The 25,790-nt window shown below is 43.3% G+C and overlaps 1 protein-coding gene across 1 annotated transcript in view; it reads left to right on the plus strand.

The window, feature by feature from the left end:
• The window catches only part of LOC139696479 (uncharacterized), a 434,479-nt gene that overhangs the window by 249,572 nt on the left and 159,117 nt on the right, over positions 1 to 25,790 (plus strand). The window contains exons 3-5 of the mRNA XM_071595264.1: positions 8,636 to 8,745; positions 12,844 to 13,987; positions 22,356 to 22,456. Coding sequence (XP_071451365.1) covers positions 8,636 to 8,745; positions 12,844 to 13,987; positions 22,356 to 22,456 — 1,355 coding nt within the window. The remainder of the gene's footprint in view (positions 1 to 8,635; positions 8,746 to 12,843; positions 13,988 to 22,355; positions 22,457 to 25,790) is intronic.

Raw genomic sequence — 25,790 nt, forward strand, 5'->3', positions numbered from 1 at the left:
ATGCAATCAAAATACTCTAGTAATTCTAAATCCGTTCTCTTACGTGTTATTTTTTTAAATCTTATATTTATTAATATTCTACCATCTTTTGTAGGAAACTTTTAGTCATAAGGTTACCTGTTTGCTACCTGCTCAAATCAAGGGTTTGTTTTTATTTTATTTACACTGTGGTATTACGGGGGATTTTTTCTGGCATTAATGGTGCCATTGTCTTGCGTCACCTATCTTCCTTGCCCCGCGCTCCTTCTTGCCCCATTTCCCAGGAAGTTACCAGGACCGAGGAGCACTGAAGGGTCTTCTGGCGTATTTTTGTGTTCGTCAGACACTATTAACCACTCAGGGCTTCTGGGATCAGTTTACCCGATCGAGCGCCAGCTGTGCGCCTAGCTCGCGTGCGGTAAGTTGTTTTGGTATGGCTTTCCCCGCTCCGCATACCATCTTATCCACTTCTTCGGCACAATCTGGTGCGCTAATGCACTTCCAATTGGAAATGTATGGTCAAATAAAAGTTAGAATACCTTCTCATTCCCTACCGTGAGTTTTCTTCCTTAGTTCCGCTTAGTTCCAGTCGCTGCGTGTTCATAGGACCGAGGTCATCAGCCTCCGCATGGCCAAACGATAAACATTCCAGCGCAGTGAATAATTTAGAACAAATTTCAGTCCTCAATCTCCGGATCAGTTTATGAGACGGCACTTAGCCCGCGGGTCAATCCTGCTTGGCGTCCTCTGGTCTGCAAACACTTAATATCCATCTTCGGAATACCATTGCTTTAGGAACTCAATTTAAAAACGATAATCTGTTCGAGAGACCTCTTTTAAGCTCATCTCTCGGTACTTAAAAGCAAAGAAGGTGACATGACGACTCAATAATCCACATTAAATATCTTTGGGAGATTTAAAAAATTGATTTCCTACAGTTTGTTTCTACAGAGGCATTCCGCAGGTTTAGGGCGTTGCTGTGGGTTGTCTCTTTTCTGATCATCGTCCGCGGGTGGTTTGCCGGGAGCCAATGATGGCCATTAAAGAAACGATAATTCGTTTCATTTTCGTTTCAACATGCTCTACTTTTCCTCTTCATAACTTCGTCTTCATCACTTCTTCAAGCCCACGCTATTGTAAACTGAAGAGGAGGCATCCGGAACTTTACATATTGAAAAAATTCAGGGAGTACTTGTAGTAGTTATTAGTTATGTACGATGCATGTAACTAGAGTTATAAAAATAAACCCTCAGAACTAGAGACTCGAAGCATTAGAGTCTCAAGTTTTTAAGTGTTGCCGAGACCAGCCGCCAGCAGAGGTTGTGAAGCTATATTAGTTAGATGGAATAAGATCTACAAAGTAAGCGACTATATAAGCGACTAGCGCATTATCATGAAAGATTTCTATGACAGTGGTGACATTGCTCAAGTTTGTCAAAAAAGTGACGATTTACACTAGCCAATTAGAAAATGTATCTCTATATTTTATATGCATGATTTTTTTATCATAGTGCTGTAATACGCTCTTTATATAATTATAAAACATAATTTTTTACATAAACATAAAATATTTTGTCTATTTCAAACTGCTCCCTTGCCTCTTTAAGGACATCATTTCTATCTGAATACACAGTCTCATAAACGAGGAGTGGTATTTGGGTCTCAGGTAACTTACCCTCCGGCAGAAAGATAATATATCCAGTGACACTTCATAATTTACTGGGCGGTAACAAGCTTCGGCCGTCTGAAATACATGTCAAATGTATGTACAATAAGTGTCGTATAGTTCAAATTACTGAGTTATTCTTTATTGCTTCTTTTTGAGTGATTTTCTCTGGTCGATTTCGTCTCTGCGTTCGCCGCCATTAGCCTCTTGAGCCATTGCATTTTAATTTCCGATGCACTCCTTATTCTTTGTGAATGCGTCGCAGTTCCGTCCTACTCCCTCTCCGCATTCCGACCCCCCATACTTCCTGCATTCCTCCCTCCGTTGATATTTTCTTCTTGGATTCTTCGGAGGCTATTCAAGGTTCGTTTTCTGCTTTCGAAAGAACCCTTCGTCGGCTATTCGTCCACGCATCGTTAATGCCCGAGCGCTCTCTTTCCTTCAACTCTTATCCTTTGTTTTGCATGGACGATTGTGGCGTACTGCAACTACGGGACATATTTGTGTGAGCCGTCGAATTGCAGACGCCATGTTCCCGGTCGAAACGGTAGACGTCGCAAGGGAAGTCGATAGGAATGCCCATGCATCAAAAACATATCATATGGTTAAAAAAGAGATATATCGTGCGCATACAGGGTTCGTCCGGAAAATAAGTGTACTGATTTTTTCCCGCCGCTCCAGGCGCGCCCAGCACCGCTCTGACGGGCTGCGATTGGAGGGGGGTATGTTGGCAAGCGACGCTGAAAAAGGCAGTCGGCTCTGAGCTGTGGTGTAGTGAGGAGCTCTGTTGACGCGAACCTCCACGCTCCACCCACGTCACGGAACGCGATGCCGAAGTTTTTGGAGCAGCGTTATTCCATCAAATTTGCGGTAAAGCTTGGGAAATCGTCTACCGAAACTGTCGGTATGATTAACCAGGCTTACGGGGAGTCAGCCATGTCCAGAAACATGATCTTTCGGTGGCACAAGATGTTCGTGGAGGGCAGAGAAGAGGTCGATGACGAACCACGGCCTGGACGCCCATCAACGACACTCACCGACGAAAATGTGCGAAAAGTTCGCGATGTACTGAACTCTGATCGTCGTCTTAGTGTTCGGATGATAGCAGAGCAGTGTAATGTGCCAAAAACAATAGTGCACGAGATTATTAGGGAGCAATTACAGATGCGAAAAATTTGTGCAAAGTTGGTGCCGAAAGTGCTCAGTGATGATCAAAGACTCAATCGTTTGGAAATCGCGACACAACTTGCGGATCACTGCAAAAATGATCCACATTTTTTAGAGAACTGTTCTGTTCCCGAAGATAAAGAGGAGTTTGAAAGGAACGCGATACGGAACTTTGGACGCCGTCAAAGAGGCCGTGACGACGTGTCTTCGAGAGGTTCCCGATGATGTCTTCGCGGGAGCATTCCAGGAATGGGAACGCCGCTGGAACAAGTGAATCGACTCACAAGGGTCCTATTTTGAGGAATATTAGCTTAAGATATGTAAAAGTGTAATAAATTTTTTTTCCTGAGCTCAGTACACTTATTTTCCGGACGAACCCTGTATAATGAGCGGTGGCATAATTAATGGTATTATAATAAGCAAGAAGAAGATGAAGTATTAAATGATGAAATGCGAATTTGGGGAAAAATCACAAAAAACAGTCAAACCCAAAGAAAATCAAACAAAAATAAATTGAAGGAATAAAAGAAGGCTGAAACCCAGTAGATACAGTCAAAAAGAAGAAAAAAGCATTCTTGGATAAGTAAGGATTCTTGGCAATCAATAAGACACAATAAGCTAAAAAGCAACATTTTTGATGAAAGGTTTTAATCAAGTGAAATAATTTGAGGTCGGATCGGAGTAGCCTCGTTGCGAAATGTTACGCGCCGGATCAATCCATCAACTGAAGGCGAGGGATAAAACAAAATGGTTAGAATGACAGCAACAAAGCAATGCCTTTAGTTAGAGGGGTGATGGCATTGATAACATGAATGCATGGAAGCACCTCAGCTATTCCCTTTATCGATTGAAACGAATAAAAACCTTTCAAAAATCAATATTCGTTCACCCCGAAGGTGATACATTACTGCGGAGCTGTGGGATTGCCTCCGCAAAAGTGCGTCGGTCCTTGAAGTGCCGTAGTGAAGTTAAGCTAGCCTCCCAACTCCCTTTAAATACACGCCACTCGTCCATTCATCATTCAACGTCGGTCGAAACTGGGGCTAACATTAGATGGCCCCAGCGGCGAAAATGCTATCGATTGTATTATTCCATAACGCCCTGTTCGACCAATTATTACTCAATAAACAATTTTTCCTTTAAATTAAACGCGACATTGGAAAAGAGCTGAGGACAAAGAGAGTAGGGGATCGTTTACTTATAGTGCGTTCTGCAGAGAACCCTTAAACGTATTATTTGTTTAATGTTCCCTTTGTCTCGACTTCGCCATTCGTTAACCGATTTTCCTTCGCCATTGCCTCTCTCTCTCCGCGCGGAAAGGTACGGAAACGGCCTCTAGATAAGTACGTGAATAAATCTCTGTCTGCGTCGAAAGTGGTGAAGTTTTTCAATTAAGGAATAAATGGCTTCAGAGCATATTCCATGGCTTCTCAAAAAGGAAAGTTTTAGACATGAGAAGTCCACGTAATTGCTCTGGGAACACCTTACAGTCGGATTTTCTTCCTCAGATTAATGTGCATCAATATTTGTCCTAATTCCATTGCCCTAATTTTTCAATAATCATTTGCATCCAAAAATGATATCTTAGCTGGAGATAATAAAACGCACATTATTTCATAAATAAGATTGCTGTAGGAAACCTTGAGGTTTTTTCTCTTGTTTTTAATTTAATAAATTTATCAAAAGAAATAAATCTCAGAAGACTTTAATTATCAATATAATTCATTTCACAATATAAGACATAAAATATTCCAAAAATAATTGGCTTATGTACATAAACGTGGTAATATTTATTGTCTCTAAATGAAATAATCACCCATACGGTCGGTTTGGTAGTATGATGGGCTTCAACCAACGCTAAGCCCTGTAAGGCGTGTGAAATTCAGACATCAGGGCCGGTGCCTCTCCCCGGGTTCGATTCCCGGGCAAGCATCTCCGGGCACCCTCACCTCCACCATAGCTATGTCATCTTTCGGGTACCAGGTCTTCCTGGGAAACCATAGCCGGCACAGGGAAAAGCACAGCCCTGTTGGTTGACTTTTACACGCTGTGTAGGGCTTAGTACTGGGTGAACTCTAACATCACCTACCAAACTGAACTTCGGATTGATTAATATGTTTACGGTTTTTTCCTATGTATAGTACAATTATTAAGTGATCTACCGGTTAAGGTAAGACACAACGTTTGGGTGGACACAACTACCAAGCAAAAATGTCTCTCCTAACGAAGTACGACCAAGCGTCCGAGTCTACAGAATGCCCATCCTAATCTCTGTATATTTCCTTCCTCCCTTCATCCAATCCGACGTTGGACGCTGGAAGTTATACCCGTATATAATAAAAAAGACAAATTAATATCATTTTTCAATTCTCTTAATTCAAAAGCAAATATTGTTGAATTGTACGTATTTCTCAGCCACGAACGTTAGGAACTGCTATGACTAGGCGCATGGAGAGCGCGAGGCAGTAAACGCAAGATGAGGATGGAAGAAATCGGGGAAAGGAGAAGTGGAATGCACTCAACTGTCTCTTAAAGAGCTCTTCAGTGAGTTAGGTGGGGGGTGATATTCGAGGGCGATGGGCCGGTCGGTTCCTTTCTTCGTTCTGCTAGCCTGTTCCCAGGCTATTTATGCAGGGTAGAATGACGTGTGCACATTCAAATATGTCCCGTTGCAGCTCAGTTCGGAGGGCATGGATCCGCAGTCTGCAGCCGAAGGACTTATTATAATGGTCATGAATCCCTCTATCGATCATATAAATCGCATCTTTACTAGGCCTCTCTTCAAGTTGCAACCCGGAGTGGCGGTGGAGGGGCTTTCGCGATATCAACAGTACTGGCACATTAGGGGATCGCGAATTATGAATAAATAATTCTTACTGGCAGGGTCACATATATCCCATTGGCTTAAAGTATTTGAGGCCTGCAAAAAGTAATCCACTCTGCCTTTGGTACTCAGGGTAGCGGTTCCGATGGCGTCGGATTGCATCAGCCGAGTCATTCAAATTAAGCTGTCGCGTCAAAATAATATATTGGAGAAGGGACGAGAAACCTCTAAAATATTTTCCCCTTTCACTCATGCCGCGATGGTCCATCGTGGGATTTAATACATTTCATTTTCGGGTGTTACCCGCGGATGGTGTTCACGTAAAATGGAATGCTCACAAAATTTCCAGTCGCCTTCTTCTGGGAACGGATTCCGGGGAAAAGAAACACGTTTATTGCAATCATTCCGCAGAAGACAGCTAAACTGTAGTTGTGCAATTCTTCATTCGATGCCAAGCTCAGAGGCAGCATCGATCAGTTTCAATAAAAACGGATATATTATCCCTCTAACTGTATTGTAATGAAAGTCTTGGCTCCCTTAAGCGCCACCTGCATTTTCATTTGGATCCAGGAATAGCCATTGATCAGAGAGTAGACTCACCTCGATTCACCATGTTGCCACAATGCTGAAGAAGTATTCTGATGCATTATCATCGTAATCAATGCGTTCAAAATCCTTATTAAGTTTCAAATATGTGAAATGAAAACTCGGTTTATTTCCGTACACGTACTTTCTTTTTCCAAGTATTTTCATTATTGGGTAACGAAAATTCAATTTAATCCATTCACGAATTTTGCGTACACCAACAGAAAAGAGGGCGTGAGGAATGGACCTTTTCAATCAATGATTTCCAATCGCTATCACTTTTTAATTATTTATAAATATTATAATTGCCAATAAATTTGTATTTTACAGTATAAGCGCTATGAATTAATTGAGAATGTTCAGGGCTAAATTATCAAATCGGTTGCTAAATTTATTGAAGTTATAGAAGTAAAATTTCGATTGGTGGTCGGGGATTGATAGCAATTTGGGCAAGAGGGGCTGATTATTATTATGCTCAATGGGCGTGAGGCACTTCACCGAAAAGGAGGTCTCAAATCTGCCATTTCCATGAATAGGTGATCATCCTCCTGTAGTATGGATCATGTAGCCTTGCAGTTACAAGCGGAAAAACCTCCAAAGATCCACTTGCCCTGTATCGATATATTTGAAAATATTTGATATTACTAAAACTGCGCATTGTATCATCTTAGAAAAAACGTAGAATTTAGGCAATACAGAGACACTTTCGAATCATGTTACGAACAAATGTTGCGCAATTGCTTCGGGTAGGAGAGATACTCGCTGAATAGGATGGTTGGCGGCGTCATTTTGTGGAAGGGATTGATACTGGAAAAGAAAGTACTTTGTTCTTCCGCACGAGTAGGTTTCGACTTGGAGAGTCATCTTCAGGTGCAGCACAGAAGACACGTTGCTTTAGGTACTAAACAAAGAGAAGGGGATGTAGTGGTGTGTGTGTGTGTATGGGGAGGGGGAAGAGAGGTGGTTGGGCATGGGGAGGGGGAGGAAAGGGAAGGGAGTGGGAGGAATACATCAAGTCAACAGCCAATATACTCTTACAATGAGTGTTACCTGGAATTGCCCAATTGTTCCAAGGCATCTAATCTAAAACCCTTCTTCTCCAAACGTACGATCTCAGGATCAGAGCCACTTGTGTGGTTATTGTCCAGCTGTCGGTGCTTCGCAAAATGGGAGGAAGGTTTAGATATAATTGATGGTTTAAGGCGTAACCTTGTGGAATTGTTCCATGATAAATTATTTCAAACTAAAACTTTGTAAATCCAAATGTATAAAATAAACATTAACGATGCCACCGAGGGTTCACTGCGGCGCCAAATCATTAGATACTCGCGTAAAACCAAGCATGAATATTTTAATAAAAAATCGAAATAAACAGATTCCTTAAGTACTTAACTTAATTAACACTTACGTTCATAAGCTTCATCCTGTCAAACTCCCAGAATCACCAAATTGGCGTTCGGTATAAAAAAGTCGTGATGTTTTAGACATGGGAAATAAAATACTATCGAGCCATTTTAAAACTCTGTAGTCGGGAACTCTGAATGCAGCGTATATTTTTTGTGAATATTAAAAACCATTCTCATATTCAAAAGTTTTAATTATATGCTTTATGTAATTATGCGATAAATGATAAAAAGTTAAGAGTCACCGATTCGATCATACAGGTAGTTATTATGTTTCTGAAAAAACTTGCACAACGCTATATAATGCTGAAATTTATAACTTTCCCTTTGACTCTAATTTCAAAAGTTGTACTTTAAATCTTAAAAAAATTAACCGATAAAGTACAATGTTAAATATAGATGTACATAATTTAAAATGGTTAGTACCATGGCAGGGTTTCCACCATGGGCAGGTCAATTGATAATAAGTAAACGGTTCTACGTAAAAATAAGCCGGTCCTTCAGGATTATACACCTATGTGTATTTGATAATTATGGGTAATCTTAAAGGAGATAACTTCAGGCGTCACTTTGTGGAAACGATACATATTGCAAAAGAAACACTTGGTTTTTCCACATAAAATATTTATTCACGACCTAGGTTTCGACGCTCAGCGTCATCTTCAGGTAGAGCGTCAGCGTCATCTTCACCTGAAGATGACGCTGAGCGTCGAAACCTAGGTCGTGAATAAATATTTTATGTGGAAAAACCAAGTGTTTCTTTTGCACAATGGGTAATCTTGTTAAAAGTAACCACATTCAGTGATTTTATTTAGTATTAATAAATATGCTTAGAGAAATAATGCGTAATATTTAGCGAAGAACATTCTAATGGGCATGGCGGCTTTTATGAATCGGATTGCCTCCACTGCCCACTGCGATCTGTAATGCTGGTATGGGTAGTGCTGCAAATGTTTGAGATTTCTAGAGTGTGTTTTGCTTTCATGTTGCCTTTCCTGTGGCCGTTCGCAGAGTGAGCTACCTTCCAGTGGGCCCGCTGCAGCCAATCACGACCGAGACAGCAACGGCGACATCTGACCTTTCCATCGGCGTCGTGACGCTGTCTTTCCGGCTGCTCTCGGGTGAGTTCCGCCGCCGACGCCCCACTTGCGCCCCCCGCGGGGACAGAAGGAATCACCCGCCTCCGACCGATCCTGCACCGCCCCTCGGAACCCTGGCAAACCGAGTGGGGCTCCGTTACGTCCAACAGACTGATCTATAAATAGCGTGATAAATTTAAAATGGAGTGATTTTGAATTGAATGGAGACTTATTTTCATTTGCTTCAAAACATATAAAAAGAAATCTGCTGCAATTTCAGAGTGTAAAATTCATTCGCGCATTGAAATCGTTGTATCGTGCTACATTTAGTAGATCGCTCAGTAAAAAGTTACTGTCGCGGCATCTAACCAAGTTACTTGGAAGAGTCGAAATAATATTCTGCATTGTCGGGTTTCACCGCGTCGTTGTTTGAAACCCGACAATGCAGAATACTTCAAACCACAGCAGCCATATAGTCAAAATAATGTTTTCAAATATTTTAAATTTTAAAAGTAACAGTATAGAACAGGCTCAGATTGCCAATCTATTTTTGGGATTGAACCTTCATTTGAGAACTATTTTTTGTAAGTCGTTATTTTAATATTTAGTTTACCGGTCATGTTGGCGGTGGTGTGACGTCCTCGCCGGCCAAATCAGAGGTCGCGGGTTGGATTCCCGCCTGGTTGGATTTTCTTCTCCTGGAGTATGCTTGGGTGTTTAAAAGGGTATAGGGTATATATATATATATATATATATATATATATATATATATATATATATCCCCTCCCCTAGCTATAACCTTGACGTGATGGAAGGGCTTGCGCGTTCCGATGACCCCTAGAGCTGTGCTGGCGGGAGTAATAATAATTGCTCCTGGTAGGGTCACCCATGCCAGATAGGTCGAAGGTTAGGAGCCAGACGAAAGGTAGTCCACGCAGCGTCTGTTCCTCTGTGAGGCGGCTGCAATGGCGTCTGACCCCAGTGGGGCGGCCAGTAAGTGATGGTGTCACGTTAAAAACACTATTGAGGAAGGCAGCCGGAAACCACCTCAATTATCATTCCAAAGATTTAAATGATGATGGACAATAGAGAGATTTTGAGTCCTGGCAACTACGAGGCTCGGCCCAATCGGCCGTTTGTCGTGCCCGGCAGCGGGGAAGGCAAGGCTTCCGCGGTCGTCATCCCACGAACCCTTGCGGGGGCAAACCAGCAGCAACGTAACAGAAGACGCAGAAGAAGAAGACCAAATATTTCGAATAGGAACTTGGAACGTTAGGACGATGATGAGAACAGGCAAATTGGAGAATGTTAAGCGAGATATGGAAAGGGGAATGATAGATATTTTAGGTTTGCTGATCACCAAGCTTTAGTATGTCAGTCAGCCAAGGGGTTGCTAGCATTGCTTAGTGAATTGGAAATTCAGTTTGACAGGTATGGGATGAGAATCAATATTAATAAAATAAAGGTTATGCGATTTTTTAGAAATAAAAAGGCTAAGCTAAATATTAAAATAGGAGGGCAAAAACCAGAGCAGGTAGAACAGTTTACGTATCTCGGCAGTGTTTTGGACTAACACGGTCAAAGTAGTTGGGGCGTAAGGAGAAGAATTGCAATAGGCAAAAATGCTTTCACAAGGAGGTAGTTAATGACAGGGACGTTGAGTAAGGATGTTAAGAAAAGACTCGTAAAAACTTTGATATGGAGCGTAGTTATGTACGGCGCGGAAACGTGGTCATTGAAGCGGGAGGATAGACGTAGATTGGAGGCTTTTGAGATGTTGGCGTGGAGAAGAATGGAGAAGGTGAAATGGACAGAGAAGAAAACAAATGAGGAAGTGCTTGGTATGGTGGGCGAAGAGAGGGGTTTGTTGGGAGAAATCCTATGGAGGCAGGAAAAGTGGATGAAGGGGGTGTTGACCGGCAGCGGGATGTTAAAGAATGTAATAGTGGGGAGAATGTTAGGCAAACGAGGAAAGGGAAGGAACAGGATAGGGATGTTGGACGGGATGAAGGGAGGAAGAAAGTACTCAGAGATGAAATGGGACCTGATGTAGAGTAGGATATTGTGTTTTGCTAGGGGTAACAAATTATTTAATTGGTAATTATGTCCATCCAAAAACCTACCTCAACCGGTAGATTACCTAATAATAATAATATTCATAATATATATATATATATATATATATATATATATATATATATATATACTACCTTGATCAAAAAGTTCCCGGAATAACCACCGTGTGGCGCTCCCATCGTTCCGATTTGAGTTCTGTTTTTTTGTTAAATTGGTACATCTGTTGTTGATATTCCCTTTAAATCTTAGTGTCATAACTTGACATTTGCAAAAGTTACGTAGCCAAGAGTACATCTATCTCTGTGTGTGTTGGCGATTTTTTGCATTTTCAGAAATGGATTTAAATTTGCAACAACGAACTTGTATTAAATTTTGCGTAAAAAACGGATTTAGTGGCGCACGGACGTTGGAAATGTTGGAAAAGTGTTTCGGCAACGATTCTCTAAAAAAACGGTCGTTTACCAGTGGCACGAGCGGTTCAGAAGTGGTCGTGAGTCAATCGAAGATGATGAACGCAGTGGCAGACCATCGACATCGAAAGTCGGTGAAAAAATTGATAAAGTAAAAGAAATGTTGGTCAATAACCGCAAATTAACCATCAGAGAAATAGCGGAGGACTTGAACATTGCCTATGGATCCGCCCAAGACATTGTGGTTAATGATTTGGGTTTCCGTCGTGTAGCAGCAAAAAGACCTCAATTTCATGCAAAAAAGAGACCGTGTTGACGTCGCAAAAGACATGATTTGCGAGGCTGAATCCGATCCCACATTCATCAAAAGGATCATTACTGGAGACGAGACGTGGGTTTATGAGTACGACACGCAATCCAGACATCAGGCAAGTGAATGGCGTTCACCAAATGAGCCGAGACCAAAAAAACCACGTCGTTTTCAGTCAAAAAAGAAGGCAATGCTGACGGTTTTCATGGATTACAACGGTGTAGTGCATCATGAATTTTTGCCAGAAGGCCAGACAGTAAACAAAGAGTATTATTTGGGCGTTATGAGACGTTTGCGTGAAGCAATTCGCCGAAAGAGACCAGAAATGTGGGCAGAAAACTCGTGGATTTTGCACCATGATAACGCACCGTCGCACAGTGCTATCATTATTCGTAATTTTTTGACGAAAAATGCAACAAATACCATCCAACAGCCACCGAATTCACCTGATTTGGCTCCCTGTGACTTCTTTCTGTTCAATCGAGTTCAAAAACCATTACGGGGAACGCGTTTTAGCAGCCGAGAGGAAGTAATGGAAAAATCGCAGGAAGCACTGATGGACATACCGAAAACCGAATATAAAAAATGTTTCGAGGATTGGATCAAGCGCTGGCATAAGTGTGTTGCAGTCGATGGGGATTACTTTGAAGGGGACAATATAGATTTAGATGAATAAACTTGTATTTTTAATTTTCTGAATAAATTCCGGGAAATTTTTGATCAAGGTAGTATTCATTCGGCCGCAGTTACCGTTCGCTTTATACATCCGATGTGAAGGCCAAAAATGCTATTTGCGGATTAATTTTAAATAATTAAGAACGCAGTAACAATAGAAATTCTAAAATTATTTGCAGTTTGACCAAATAAAATTGGAAATTTACGATTTTTGCAAATGTGTGAGTAATATATAATTATAATATGTTTTCCGATAGAAATATTTTGTTAAAACCAATGAATTCCACATGATGATAATTACATATCAATTCGGAGCTAAAAAATGTATTGGTAATAGTTGATTTTGCTCGGGCTTTCATTTCACTCATTTTTAATGATGGTTTGTCCAATTGTTGTTTCAATTTCACGGTCGGAATTATTAACCTTTTTCCTGCTTTCCCTTTCGTGGCTTATGTTGGATGTGCGGATATTTTTTAATGAAAATTTAATGTCTGATACCAGAAAGACTCTTTATGAGGGCCGAAGGTTTAATGTTGGACAGCACTGTTCCGCCTTCTATCTGAGAATTTCAGGCGCTTGCTTAGAGTGCTAATGAAATGTAAATGAGGAGAGACCAGAGCGAGCGGCGTGGTTTTGATGTTGGCATGTGGTTTCTTCGCCTCTCGGCAGCGTGCCAGCTCGCCTTGTCCCATCAGTGGGGAGCGTTGTCGTGGAAGGACATCGAGCACGCGTCCGCGGCCTTCGGGGGTGGCGACTGCACCGTCCACTTCCCCCCCTCGCTCCTCCCCTCGCCGCCTCCGTCCGCATCCACGCCCGCAGAGCTGCGGGAGCCGATGGGACTGCTCGTGGATCTGACGCGGCTCAACGTGGCCTGCTCCCAAGGCCACCTGCAGTTCGGCCCTTCCTCGAGGCGCGTCTTCTGCGGCAAGCTCGAGGAGTACAGGCCCTCGGAGCGGCAGGTCCACCTAAGGGGGGGCCGGGCGTACCTCCGGCTGGTGGTGGTGGCGACGAGCGGCGCGGGGGAGCGGCGGCCGGGCCTCTCCCCCGAGCCGCCGCCCCCGAGGGTGTCCTTCTCCATGCGCTACCACCCCGTCGAGCCGTGCTTCAACCTCACCCTCACCGAGAGCAACGGCTCCTTGTCCATCCCGCCCCCTCCCCCCTCATTCCCATCCCTGCCCCCGCCCTTCCGGCCCCGCTTCGAGAGGGTCAGGTGCACCCTCACGCTCCACCTGCCCTACGGCTACAGGGTCAGGGTCAGGCTGAGGCTCGCGGGGGCCGCCGCGACTCCCGTCACCGGCGCCTCGGTGGAGGCGGGGGGGCGGTGGGGCGTGGCGGGGGGCGAGGGGGCGTGCGCCCGGGGCGTGCTGGTGGGCGCGTGGGAGGACGCCCCGCGCTGGACCAAGTGCGTCGCCCCGGGTGCCGTCACCGAGGAGTCCTCGCAGGGCAACCGCCTCGTGCTGCGGGTGTACTGGGGCGGCGCGGAGGAGGTCAACGAGCTGCCCTCGACCCCGCCCCACCTGCTGCTGGAGTTCGCCGCCGTGGGCGTGGAGGCCATCGTGGGGGGCTGCGGCTTCGGGTGGGCGTCCCTCGAGAGGCGGGGCCCGGTCGGGGGCGGCGGCTGGCCGCTGGACCGGAGGAAGCGGAGGAGGGTGGAGGCGGGCGCGGGGCGGCGGTGGACGTGCGTGGGGGCGATGGAGGGGCAGCCGTTGCCTTGGGGGGCGGCGGAGGCGGAGTGCGCCCGGCTCGGGGGGCACCTGGCCAGCGTGAGGAGCGAGGAGGAGCAAGCCCTGCTGGACCTGCTGCTCACCAGGAGGTAACGCCTGCGTCCCTCCCACCACTCGCTCCTTCACGCTTTGAGGGGGAATCATTTGAGGGGGAGAGGAGGGGAAATTGCTAAGGGTGCGCTGTTTAATGCCTGTTATTTATTCCCGGGAAAGCAAAGGCGTCAAGAGGTCCACTTGTGTGCCGCACGGACCATTTTAGGCCCACATTTCCTCTTTAATCCTTCCTTGTGCATACTGAAGTGTCTATACTCACCTTCCGCATGTCACTTCATCCACAATAAATACAATAATAATTAATTAGTAAATAATGATTGCCGTTTATCAAAACTACAGGCATTCCTTGATTAAGATAATTTACTTCACCGCCCAACATCCGCTACACATCATTGACCAAAGTCTCATAGTGTCCCTATGCTCGCTTTATCATAGATGAAAAATATCTCAGTTGTCTTCCCTTTGTATGCCTCGCTCTTGAGGAGTCCATTCAACGCTTCGCCTGACCACCCCTGCCTTACCCCCCCCCCATTCCACCCCTACCCCACCCCTTCACACCCGATCTGGCGTCGCTTTTCCCTCCGCCACCCCCTCCGCGAGCGTTTCCGGATTGCCTCCCCTCTCACCCCCACTCCGGGCAGGCCACGGACTCATCCGACCTTTCGTGCGCTCATCCTTTCCTCCACTCCTTTTGACCCTCGGCAAATTTATCTCCAGGACAAGGGCCTCTCATCCACCCCCATGGACGCACAGCATTTCTGCAGGGATCCTCGGTGGATGGTATTCTGGAGATCTCAACATCCACCCCAGCAAGTTTCCAAAACCATTCACGATGCTCTGCGGAGATCTTTGCCTGTCTCACGCCAAGACCCCAATGCCCCTCAAATCGTTGAGTGGAGTTCTTATGAACCTTCTCCTTTCCAGAATGTCCAACCTTTCCCTGAATCCTAAACCCAACCTCTCCCATACCAATTAATGAGTTATAAAAAATCAAAGGCTAATCCGAATACCTCGGCCGACAAATACTCAACGGTGGTAGATGAGATACGATGGACTGCCGAAATTAAGGAAACAGCTTTTTGTTACCTTTTCCTATTTTCAAATACCTCAAGATCCTAATCACGCTCTTCGGGACGAAGTAACTCAATTCATGTCATTCAACCAACTAACTGAAGGTCTATCTCCTTCAGCCCTCCTCTCCCCTCCCCTCCCACGCAGTCCTCGTTTCTTTGCCCTGCCGAAGATCCATCAACCTGTCAATCCTGGTCGTCCGATTTTTCCGAGAGAGAAAGAGGCCCTTGACGGAGAGAATATCTGCATTTGTGGACCGCTACCTTCGACCGATGGCCCACTCACTACCGTCATTCTTTAAAGATGCATAGCATTACCTGGAAAGGCTAAAACCAACCTCCCGTCCTCCCTCCAAATACCGAGATTACCATGGCCACCATTGATACCACATCCAATAATACATCCATTCCGCACTCAGAAGGAATCTCCGCTCTCTAATTTAACCTCTCCCGACGCCCTAAGCCACGCATACCCAGCACGGAATTTCTCGTTGGCTTTTGTTTTCATCCTCACCCGTACTTCCTTCTTCTTTAATAATGAATTCTACCAACAGATCAAGGATTAAGCCATGGAAAAGAGATTCACCCCTTCCTATTCCGACCTTTTTCTTGGTCTCGCAGAAAAAGAACTCCTTTCAAAACAACCTCTGAAGCTATTGTGGCTCAGTTACGTAGATGATATTTTCGTCCTCTGGCCACATGAATTCCTGAAAACCTTCATTTCTGACCTCAACGCTTCATCCTCCGCTTCCTTCACCTCTATCATTTTCTCCACCCAAATCACCTTCCGAGATGTTAAAATGTGAATAATAGGCAAACAATTCCAAACTACCAAACATATAAAATCACTGACAAATAATAATGCCTAAAAAAATTATAGTTTCCTGCCCTTATTACCCAAAACGCTCCATCTAATACCCTCTTTCCACACGGGGACCCCGACCCTGCAATCATGCTAACTCCCTCGATGGATTCTCTCTAACCTACTGCATTCTCTCCTCCAACGAGGAGACCCTGGAACTTCCTGAGCAAAAGAATTCAAAAACTCCCAAACCTTCCTCCAACCACAGACACCCGGCCCCTTACAGTTTCTACCACCTTCTTCCTTGGCATGAAGTCTACATATGCCACAGCTACTTACGTTCGCCTGTTGAAATCAGACAAATCACCGCACGTAGTACGCAGATGTGACAAGTATTTCCGATGCGTATGTGCACCCGCTAAATGCTTGAAATCGAATTCGTTGGAAAATCTTAATTTTCTGTTTGAGGGCTTCTGATGCAGAGCGTGAAATATGCAGGAAATGGTCGATTGGGCGTTCGTGGGGCTCTCTTGTAAATACTCTTGATATTTATTTTTCATGTTATACACTCGTCTGGCATTGATATGGATGTTCATATCGACGACATGTATTTCAATCAACCACACCTTAGCATCGATCCTTCTTCGAAATGTTGAGCTCACACCTCTTTCCATAGGTAATAATAACAGATTTGAAGTTCAGAAAAAGTGCTATTTGTAAAAGCAATGCGCAATTGCTTGTACATGTAGTGTTAAAAAATATGTCTGCGTTTTCGAGCGGGTGAATATAAGAGAAAGCCTTTCTATGTATGCGAAAACGTGAGCCTCAATAATTCCAAAGCATTCAATTCCATATAATGGGAAGAGTCCACCCCAGCCGTACTCTTATAGGGTCAGTCATTTCTTTAATTCCATTATATTTGCCCCTGTTTGAATGTGCTGCGCAAATTCTTGATCGTCTTTATTCTTATCAATTGGGGATTTGAATCAGCGACTTTTCACACGCTCACTTTCCTCAGCACCAACTCTATCCATTTAATGGACCTTTTGTGAAAATAGAACCGGGGTGTATTTCTCTAACAGGAAAGTATTAATTGTAAATTTATTAGATTCAAAAGTTATAGATATCATGAAGAAACCCTATGAATTGACTGAAAATGTTGCGTGGGAGATATATGTTCGGAGCTATGAATTTGTACAATAAACGAGTTTATGGCTGGATAAGCATAAATGTGAATATCCGTTTTAGAATCGCTTACGTTAGTAAAGGGCTGCAATGGATTTTGTGGTAATAATAATATGAATATGGCTCTTGCGTGTTGATACGATTAATTAACTGGATTTTTTATGTCATGAATCCATATTTTTTTCCAAGGCATAACATGACAACGCAGTAAAAGTCAGCAAATAAAGTTTCCAAACATTCGTCAGTTCTACGTCACCGTCATAGAAATTCTTACGTACTTTTGAATGCGCTAAAGAGGGAAAATTCTGGATAATTATTTTTCATTTGACGATCAACAAAGGGCGATTACAATCAACCCCTTAAGTAATGCATCCTCGTTGTAATATGACGCATTAGCCGGTCGTGATTGGTGGCGGACATGAATGCCCGATCCACACAGCTCCCCTTCTGCCGTCGCCACCGATTCGGAGGGGGCTGTCATGGGCACGGGCCAGTATCACGCGCTGGCGCCTCCCCTGGCGCCGCCTCCGGACCACAATCGATTGGGCCGCCGACCCCTGCCCGCTTGGAAGCATGCCTAATGCTGTCGCTTAAACCATGCCGGTTGCCCGCTCGGTGTAAGCCGTGATGATTCGTTTCCTGACTCGGGCAGTGCTGTTTGCTTCCCGGCCATGCGCCTTCACAGTGGCAGGGACGTGGAGGGGGTTTTTGAAATGCCAAACGGGATGTTCGGGGCAGTGCGAAACCAACGACAGGGATTCGCGTCCGAACGTGCAAGCAGGAGATTGGATCGGTCGTCTTTCACCATATGATATCACTGTACTGGACTTCCTCGTCTGTGGGCTCATCCATTTTTTCCGGGGCGTTCCGGCTGAGTATTTGTTTTGAAGGATAGGTGTTGAAGGCGAAGGGCCACTCGCTTGGGCCCGGCTGGAGGAACTTGTCTGGAGGACGCCAGCAATGCACGCGAGAGGGAGGCGATTTGAGGTGTGGCGACCGACCACTGGCCGGGCCGGCGGAGGGCGGCCACCGGGTTGGGTCCGTCGGGGGGCGGTTCCTCGCGGAGGGGGACCCGCGTCGACCCCTGGTTTGCACCATCTTCGGTGATGAAGTGCGATTAGCAAATATCGAAGGATTCGCTCTTTTTGTTTGACCAGATCGCATAAAAATTTACCGATTTCTTTTTGATTCATCGCATAATTGTAACGATTTAAAGTAATCATTCCCATGCATGAAATTCTTGTCTAAGATTCATCCTTGACGTAAGTTATAATGAACGTGTAACTCCTTACTATTAAATGTGGAATTGCCTAAAACTCGAACAGAGGAGAATGCATCAAGAGAACTCACTATTATTTAAAGTTATGAATTCTAAAACCCCTTCATATTTGTATGAAAATATTATATTCAATTCACTTACGACAAAGAGATCAACCCGCATTACAAAAACATTCCATCTTCCCAAATACCACACGGCTATATATGAAAACTAATTCAGTATTTCATCCTATAAACTATGGAACTCTTTGCCTAATAAAGTAAAAGTATCAAGGAACACATCCCAATTCAACAGAAACATGTTTGAATATCTGTCTACCAAAACGACCTTATTACTGTTCTGTCAGGCTAAATATTTACGCTATGGTAATTATAACTATTGTTATATGTGTATATATATGTATATTATTTATATGTATGTATTGTACTCTATGTTTCCTTCAACTGATGTTAAATTGTATTTTGTGACTGGTTTCATTACCATATTCAATGCATTATGTAAACCTGTTTCACTCAATTGGTAACCTCATGTAACCATGTATTCTTCTCCAAGGGACCTTACTTCCAGAGCAATAAAATTGTTTACTTTTTTATTATTATTAGGTAATCTACCGGTTAAGGTAGGTTTTTGGATGGACACAGCTACTAAATAAATAATTTGGGGCTCCTAGCAAAACAAAAAATACAGCATCCTACTCTATATCAGGTCCCTCTTCATCTCTGAGTACTTTCTTCCTCCCTTCATCCCGTCCAACATCCCTATCCTGTTCCTTCCCTTTCCTCGTTTGCCCAACATTCTCCCCTCTATAACAGTCTTCAACATCCCACTGCCGGTCAATACCCCTTTCATCCACTTCTCCTGCCTCCATAGGATTGCTCCCAACAAACCTTCGCCCACCATACCAAGTACTTCCTCATTTTTTTTTCTTCTCTGTCCATTTCACCTTCTCCATTCTTCTCCACACCCACATTTCAAAAGCTTAACAATCTAAGTCTATCCTCCGGCTTCAATGACCACATTTCCGAACCGTACATAGGTACGCACCATATCAAAGTTTTTACGAGTCTTTTCTTAACATCCTTACTCAACGTCCCTCTCATCAACTCCCTCCTCCCTGTGAAAGCCTCTTTGCCCAGCGCAATTCTTCTCCTTACATCCCTACTACTTTGACCGTGTTGGTCCAAAACACTACCGAGAAACGTAAACTGTTCTACCTGCTCTAGTTTTTGCCCTCCTATTTTAATGTTTAACTTAGCCCTTTTCATTCTAGGAAATCGCATAACCATTGTTTTATTAATATTGATTTTCATCCCATACCTGTCGCACTGAATTTCCAATTCACTCAGCAATGCTTGCAAACCCTTGGCTGACTGACAAACTAAAGCTTGGTCATCAGCAAACCCAACTGATTGTACGGATTCCCCGCCCACTTTCATTCCTACCTCCAGTTCTAGCCTCTTTGATCATTTCCTCTGCATACAGGTTGGAACAGCAGCGGCGATAATGGGCAACCCTGCCTTACACCTCTTCCAAACACTGCCCATCCGGACTCTCCGTTCCCAACCCAAACCTGAGCAGTCTGAGACATGTACAGGTTGCGGATTAGCCTCCTTTCTCTCCAATTTATTCCTATTTTCTGCAATATACTCATTATTTTTTCCCAGTTCACTCTATCAAAGGCTTTTTCGAAATCTACGAAACAGGCAAATACCTGCTGGTGGTATTCTATATTCCTCTCGATTAATAATCTCATTACTGCAATGGCATCACGCGTACCTCTCCCCTTTCTAAACTCAAACTGATCATCCCCTAAGTAGCATTTGCCCTACTCTCTATCCTTTTGTTTATTATCTTGAGAATAACTTTAGCTACGTGGGATATCAAACCTATTGTCCTGTAGTCCTCACATGATGTAGCCTGAACCTTTTTCACAATAGGAACTAACACTGATCTCACAAAGTCTTCCGGTCAGATTCCTTCCTCATAGATACTACGAATCAGCCCATATAACCTCTTCCTCCCACATTTTCCCAAATATTTCAATAGTTCCGCGGGAATGTTATCCACCCCCACGGCCTTATTTAGTTTCATCTCCCTTAATACCCTTTCTAACTCCTTGTCGAGTATGTCTGGACCTAAGCTATCTTTCTCTACGTCATGTTCCTTTTCTATGTCTTATTTTATTGGTCTAAGTTCTTTACTATACAGTTCTTCTATATATTCCTTCCATCTCTCTTGGATCTTTCCTTCGTCAATTATTATCTTACCCGCCTTATCTCTAACTGTTATCATAGATTTCCCTTTGTTACCTCCCGATAAAGATTTAACTTTGCAATACAGCGCATTAATAAATTGAGGCGGGCAACAAATAAAGCAAAAGAAGCATGTTTGAAGACGCAGTGCGAGGATATGGAAAGTCTGCGGAGGAAGGGTGATATTGGTGCGCTGTATTGCAAAGTTAAATCTCTATCGGGAAGTAACAAAGGGAAATCTATGATAACAGTTATAGATAAGGCGGGTAAGATAATAATTGACGAAGGAAAGATCCAAGAGAGATGGAAGGAACATATAGAAGAACTGTATAGTCCATCCATCCATCCCTCTCCCACCCGCTTTTTAACTCTCTCCCACTAATTCCCTTCTCTACTTGTACATCTAGCAATATAGTGTACCTTCTGAAGTGCCTACTTTGCCCTGCCTATTATATTGGGCAGTGCACCATACCCCTCAATATCAAAATTAACAATCATCGCGCCTCATGCAAAAATTCCTCCCTAATTGATATGCTCCCTATCCCGAAACACGCCTCCGAACACAACACTCCCTTTGATAAATGCTATAGTGTATCCATCATAGTATCCCTCCCACCCTCTGATCCTCCTCTGAAACTGAAAACATTAGAGCAATCCTTCATCTGGCTCTTGGAGTCTTGGAATTGGCCAGGAATCAATATTAGGCATTAATTACCCTGCTCTAATTATATTTTCATCCCCCTTCCACCCCCATCACCTTCTACATTTTCCCCACCCTTCTAAAGCTGCCCCTCCAAATCCGTCCCTTCGTAATTCTCTCCCCACTTTCCCCTTCCATCCATCGCTCTAGCCCTCGTATTCCCTTCAGTTCTGTCCCTCTCTTCTTTGATAAAGGTGGTCACGACCACAGAAAATTCGAAAAATAGTGAGTCTCTTTTTTGTGTGTTTCTGTGTGTGTTTGTCTGTGTCCACTAGTGCTAAGTGTTATATATATATATATATGCATTCAAGACCTTGAAATTGAACTTTCTGTTTGAGTGGAAAAGTGTGCATTTTATTATACCTTCGATATTCATCCCTTTTACTCACGGTATACCGCCTGGTGTAGGTTGAGGAGGTATCCTCTATTTTCTAAGAGGCAATTAATGTTACCCAATTGTTTTCAAATGTGCATGTGCCATTTTGCCCTTAACTGTTTCTATTTGACTTTGTATTAAGAATGATACATAAGCAATACTGATATTAATATCAATTAATTTGCTTCCAATTCAGTTTACCATTACCAATAATCAAAATATCAGACGATATCTAGTCTCTACAGCGAATGTACATTTCAGATGGAAGTTCATCAATGAAAAAGAATGAACAGCTTATTAATTAATTCATAGGATTAATGAATCGTAATACATTTATCAGTTTTATGCGTATATACATATATATATATATATTTATTTATTTGTTTGTTTGTTTATTTTACTTAGCTCTCTTGTATGTGTGTGCGATTACCCAAAATATCAGTACGTTTTGTCTTTGTAATAACATCATGCTGTCGGCGTCTGCCGGACTGACAAGGATTGAAAAGTTCAAACACGCACTCGCTGACCAGAATAGTGTTTAATTTCATTTATTTGCACCTTGATTTTTCCTTGTGCACTCAAAAACCTTTCAATAGAAGGTTCATTGATGTTGCTGAAGTCTATGATTTGATTATGCATGTAATTTCTACATTTATGAGTCTATCAATGGTTTGCCTTTGTTAATCCCATTCCTTTTTCCCTGTTTTGGACTCATTCTTTTCCTACGGTCGGATGTCAGCCCGGGCTATTCGGAGCACAACTCATACTGGGTGGGGGCTTCGGATGTGGTCCGTGAAGGAGACTTCAGGTGGACAGATGGCGCCGAGTTTTCTTTCTCGAGTAAGTAATATGCCAACTTCCCCACATCGCAGCCGGTGCATTACCTTCAGGCTTAAGCTAACTTTCCAGTATGCAATACGTTTATGTAATTCTTAGAGTCAAATATATATATGTATAAATTTTTATAACACATAAAATGACAAAATAACACTTAATATACATATTGTTTTTAAGAAAACTCTCGTCGAGTACGACTCCCTGCATGAGAGTACTCGTACAATTATACGATCATTTTTCATTTGGGTTCCATATATTTTTGGAAAATAATGCTATGATGCCAATGAATTATACTTTAACTTCCATTCATCCCTACGCTTTTGCTGTCGCTTTCAACACCTTTGGTATATTCAGAGGTAAAAATTTAAAATTTTACTTAAATATGGTTTTTTAGTATGGTATTGCCTGCTAAAATATGGGCCGAAATAGGTGCTTAGATTCGCGCTCTCTTAACTGTTGATGAGTTTGGACACCCTTCATGATGGCGCCCCTCCTAAATTTGAGCAATTTAGGCACCTGATAAGTCTGGACGCAGTATGTGTGGGGATGGGATTAGGGGCGAATGAACTATGGGGTGAGAGGGTATGGTGGCTGTTGGATGATTTTAGTGGGCTGAGTTCAATCCGGGAGGTCTGAACGATTGAAACACCCATATGTTAACCAGCTCGCGCGTTCTCACATTTTTGCTGCTTGTGGCATTGAGGGGGCGAGGGTGATTGAAAGCCAAACCTGCAAGTCTATCGACTCTTTTGAAATTTGTTAATTCTGTCTGATTGCAAGAAGCGATACAGATCTTCTGCGATTATAATCCTATTTGTTTCCTTCAGTATCCTTCGCATTACGTACTTGTAATTTGACCAAAGCTTTCACCAGTTCTAAAACCGCTCTAGGAATATTTACGCAACGGAAATGACAGAGGGTTCTTTTGGACCGAGTTACAAGGAATCCGATCTAATTTTAGTCTTATTTCTTGCCCCGCCTTCTTTCACTATGCACGGACACTTTCCTAGAGGATTTCCACTTCATGTCGTCCTGCTGGCCTTCCCCTGCACTGTTTTCCCAATGTCCTTATCCCTTTTGTCGCTCGTATTTCATTCCCTTCCGCCATTGCCCTTCCCTGCGCCATTTATCACCCTCGCCCACCCTGAAATCCGCCCCTTCCTGCACCGCCGTCGCCCCTCGCCACTCTGCCCGCTCCATTTCCCAAGGCTCTCGCTGCTTTTTCTCGCCTTTATCAGCCTTGATGAAGGGGCTTGCGGTATTACACAGTCCGTTAGGCTGCCGAAAAGGGAAGGGACTTTAACGGGCCAGCCCTTGTCTGGGCCCGTTATCTACTACTCTTGTTCCGAAAGCACTTGAGAACAAATTATTACTAAACTGGATTCCCATTTAACAGTGATTGTGCAATGAAGCCTTTTTTTAATATACTATATAGTGGGAAGAGTCAACCCCAGCCGTATTCTTATAAATGGGCAAAAGATGGGTGTGGGAAATTAGAGAAGATATAGGCAGTAAATCAATAAAAATTATGAAAAAAATATAAAAATAAATAAATAAACGATAGTAAATAATAAATAAAATAATAAATAAATAATAAAATAGTATAGCCCAATATGTTCAGTCACGCAGTTACTTTATTCTGTCCAAAACCATAAGCGATTCTTCCGAGTCTCCTTCTTTAGTATGTAGTTGTTAGGTAAAGGATGTCTCCTTTAACCGAGTAGCAGAATTATTTAGGGGAGGCGACGGACAACTAAGGTCATTAGCGCCAATAGGGATGGGCAGGAAAGCATGAAGGATGAAGAGAAACTCGGCGTCGGCATAAGCCTACTCTTAACGAAAGGCGCCAAGGGTTCCGCAGCTTAATGTTCCATTTGGCGAACTCTCTCAAAGTGCCCTCCACAAAGAACCTCTAGTAGGGATCGAGTTACCCCTGAAAAATATTCGATGCCTCTTGGATTCAAACCCGGCCTGTTTGGTTGGGAAGATAGTGCGATAGCCACCGCACCATCTCGATCACCCTCCTTTGAACGAGAAGATTTTTTTAAATACTCATAAATATTACTAAATCGAGAGAGGCACAAAACCATAATTTGATGTTTTTTGATTACAATTGTATTTTTCCCCCAAAAACACCATAATGGGTTATAAATCTAATGCTCACAAAATTGAGTGACCAAAGTTAAGAAGGCAATTATATCAATAGCAAACGCTTTAGGTAAAAAATTTGTAATGTCGATTTGAATGTATACGGAGCAGTATTTTTTCAGTTAGCATTATTCAAAGGGTAACGTTTAGAATCCCAAGTCCTTATGCGCAGTATTATAGTGACCATTTAACTCAAGTGTAAATCAGGAAAGTTAGTTGCTTTAATAAAACGGCGTGTCAGATTCCCTCAAAGAAGAGTCACAAAACTGATTATGGGTTGCGGATTTCTCCCTCGTAACGCAGCCTATGAAACCTTTAACCCTGCAAAATGATGTTCGTGGCCGTATGCTTAATGTTCGGCAGAATTTTTCGATTTCCTCTCCTCGCAGTTTCGGACCAGGGGTCGTAATGCGGGATCGGATCTGCTCAGGATCAGTGGAGGGAGCGGCACTTCCCTTTGTGAGCCACCTGTTGTGCCCCCCTCCCCTCATTCCCTTCGCCCCGCTGCCCCTCCCCGCGGCCCTCCTTGAGACCGCCTTCGCTGCAACTTCAACTCCAGCCACTTGCTCGTGTAATAAGACCTTCGTGTGATAGCATGATTCCTCGCATTTGAATGGAATGAAAAATTTGTCACTCTGCGGCTTTGGGATTTAAATTTATCAGAGGGAAGAAGATTTAGCATTCGCTTCATACCACCAAATAATTAAGTTTCCTCGTTCACGTGTTGCAGCCAGTAACCGATAGCCAAGCTGATATTCGTTGTTTACAGGACTTCGATTATACCGTCAAAGGCCTCGATGCGGGAAGAAATATTATTACTGCAGGAAAAGCTTTATGGTATCTTTTTGATTAAAAATTTTCGAACTTTCCTTACTCCTAACTGAATCTCCTTTCCATTTGCCGACACATTTCATCGTCACTTTCGGCCCCACAGACCTACAGCTTTTGACGGCCTTCGAGAGGTATAGAAACTTGTACAAATGGAACTCAACTCGTAGGGTCAGTTGCGTTTTTGATGGAGAGATGCTCCCATATTTATTTATACTGATTGTTCATCGACATACCCGGTGCGTCGATGGGTAATTTAGGCTGGATGGCTAAATTTTAATTGTTAATTTATATAATGTCCCCGGAATAAGTAAATAATGCCCTGTGACGATGAAATGGTACACATCTATATCTAATTTTT

The sequence above is a fragment of the Hetaerina americana genome, unplaced genomic scaffold (assembly GCF_022747635.1).
Source record: "Hetaerina americana unplaced genomic scaffold, ioHetAmer1.1.p SCAF_7, whole genome shotgun sequence".
Classification (NCBI taxonomy): Eukaryota; Metazoa; Arthropoda; class Insecta; order Odonata; family Calopterygidae; genus Hetaerina; species Hetaerina americana.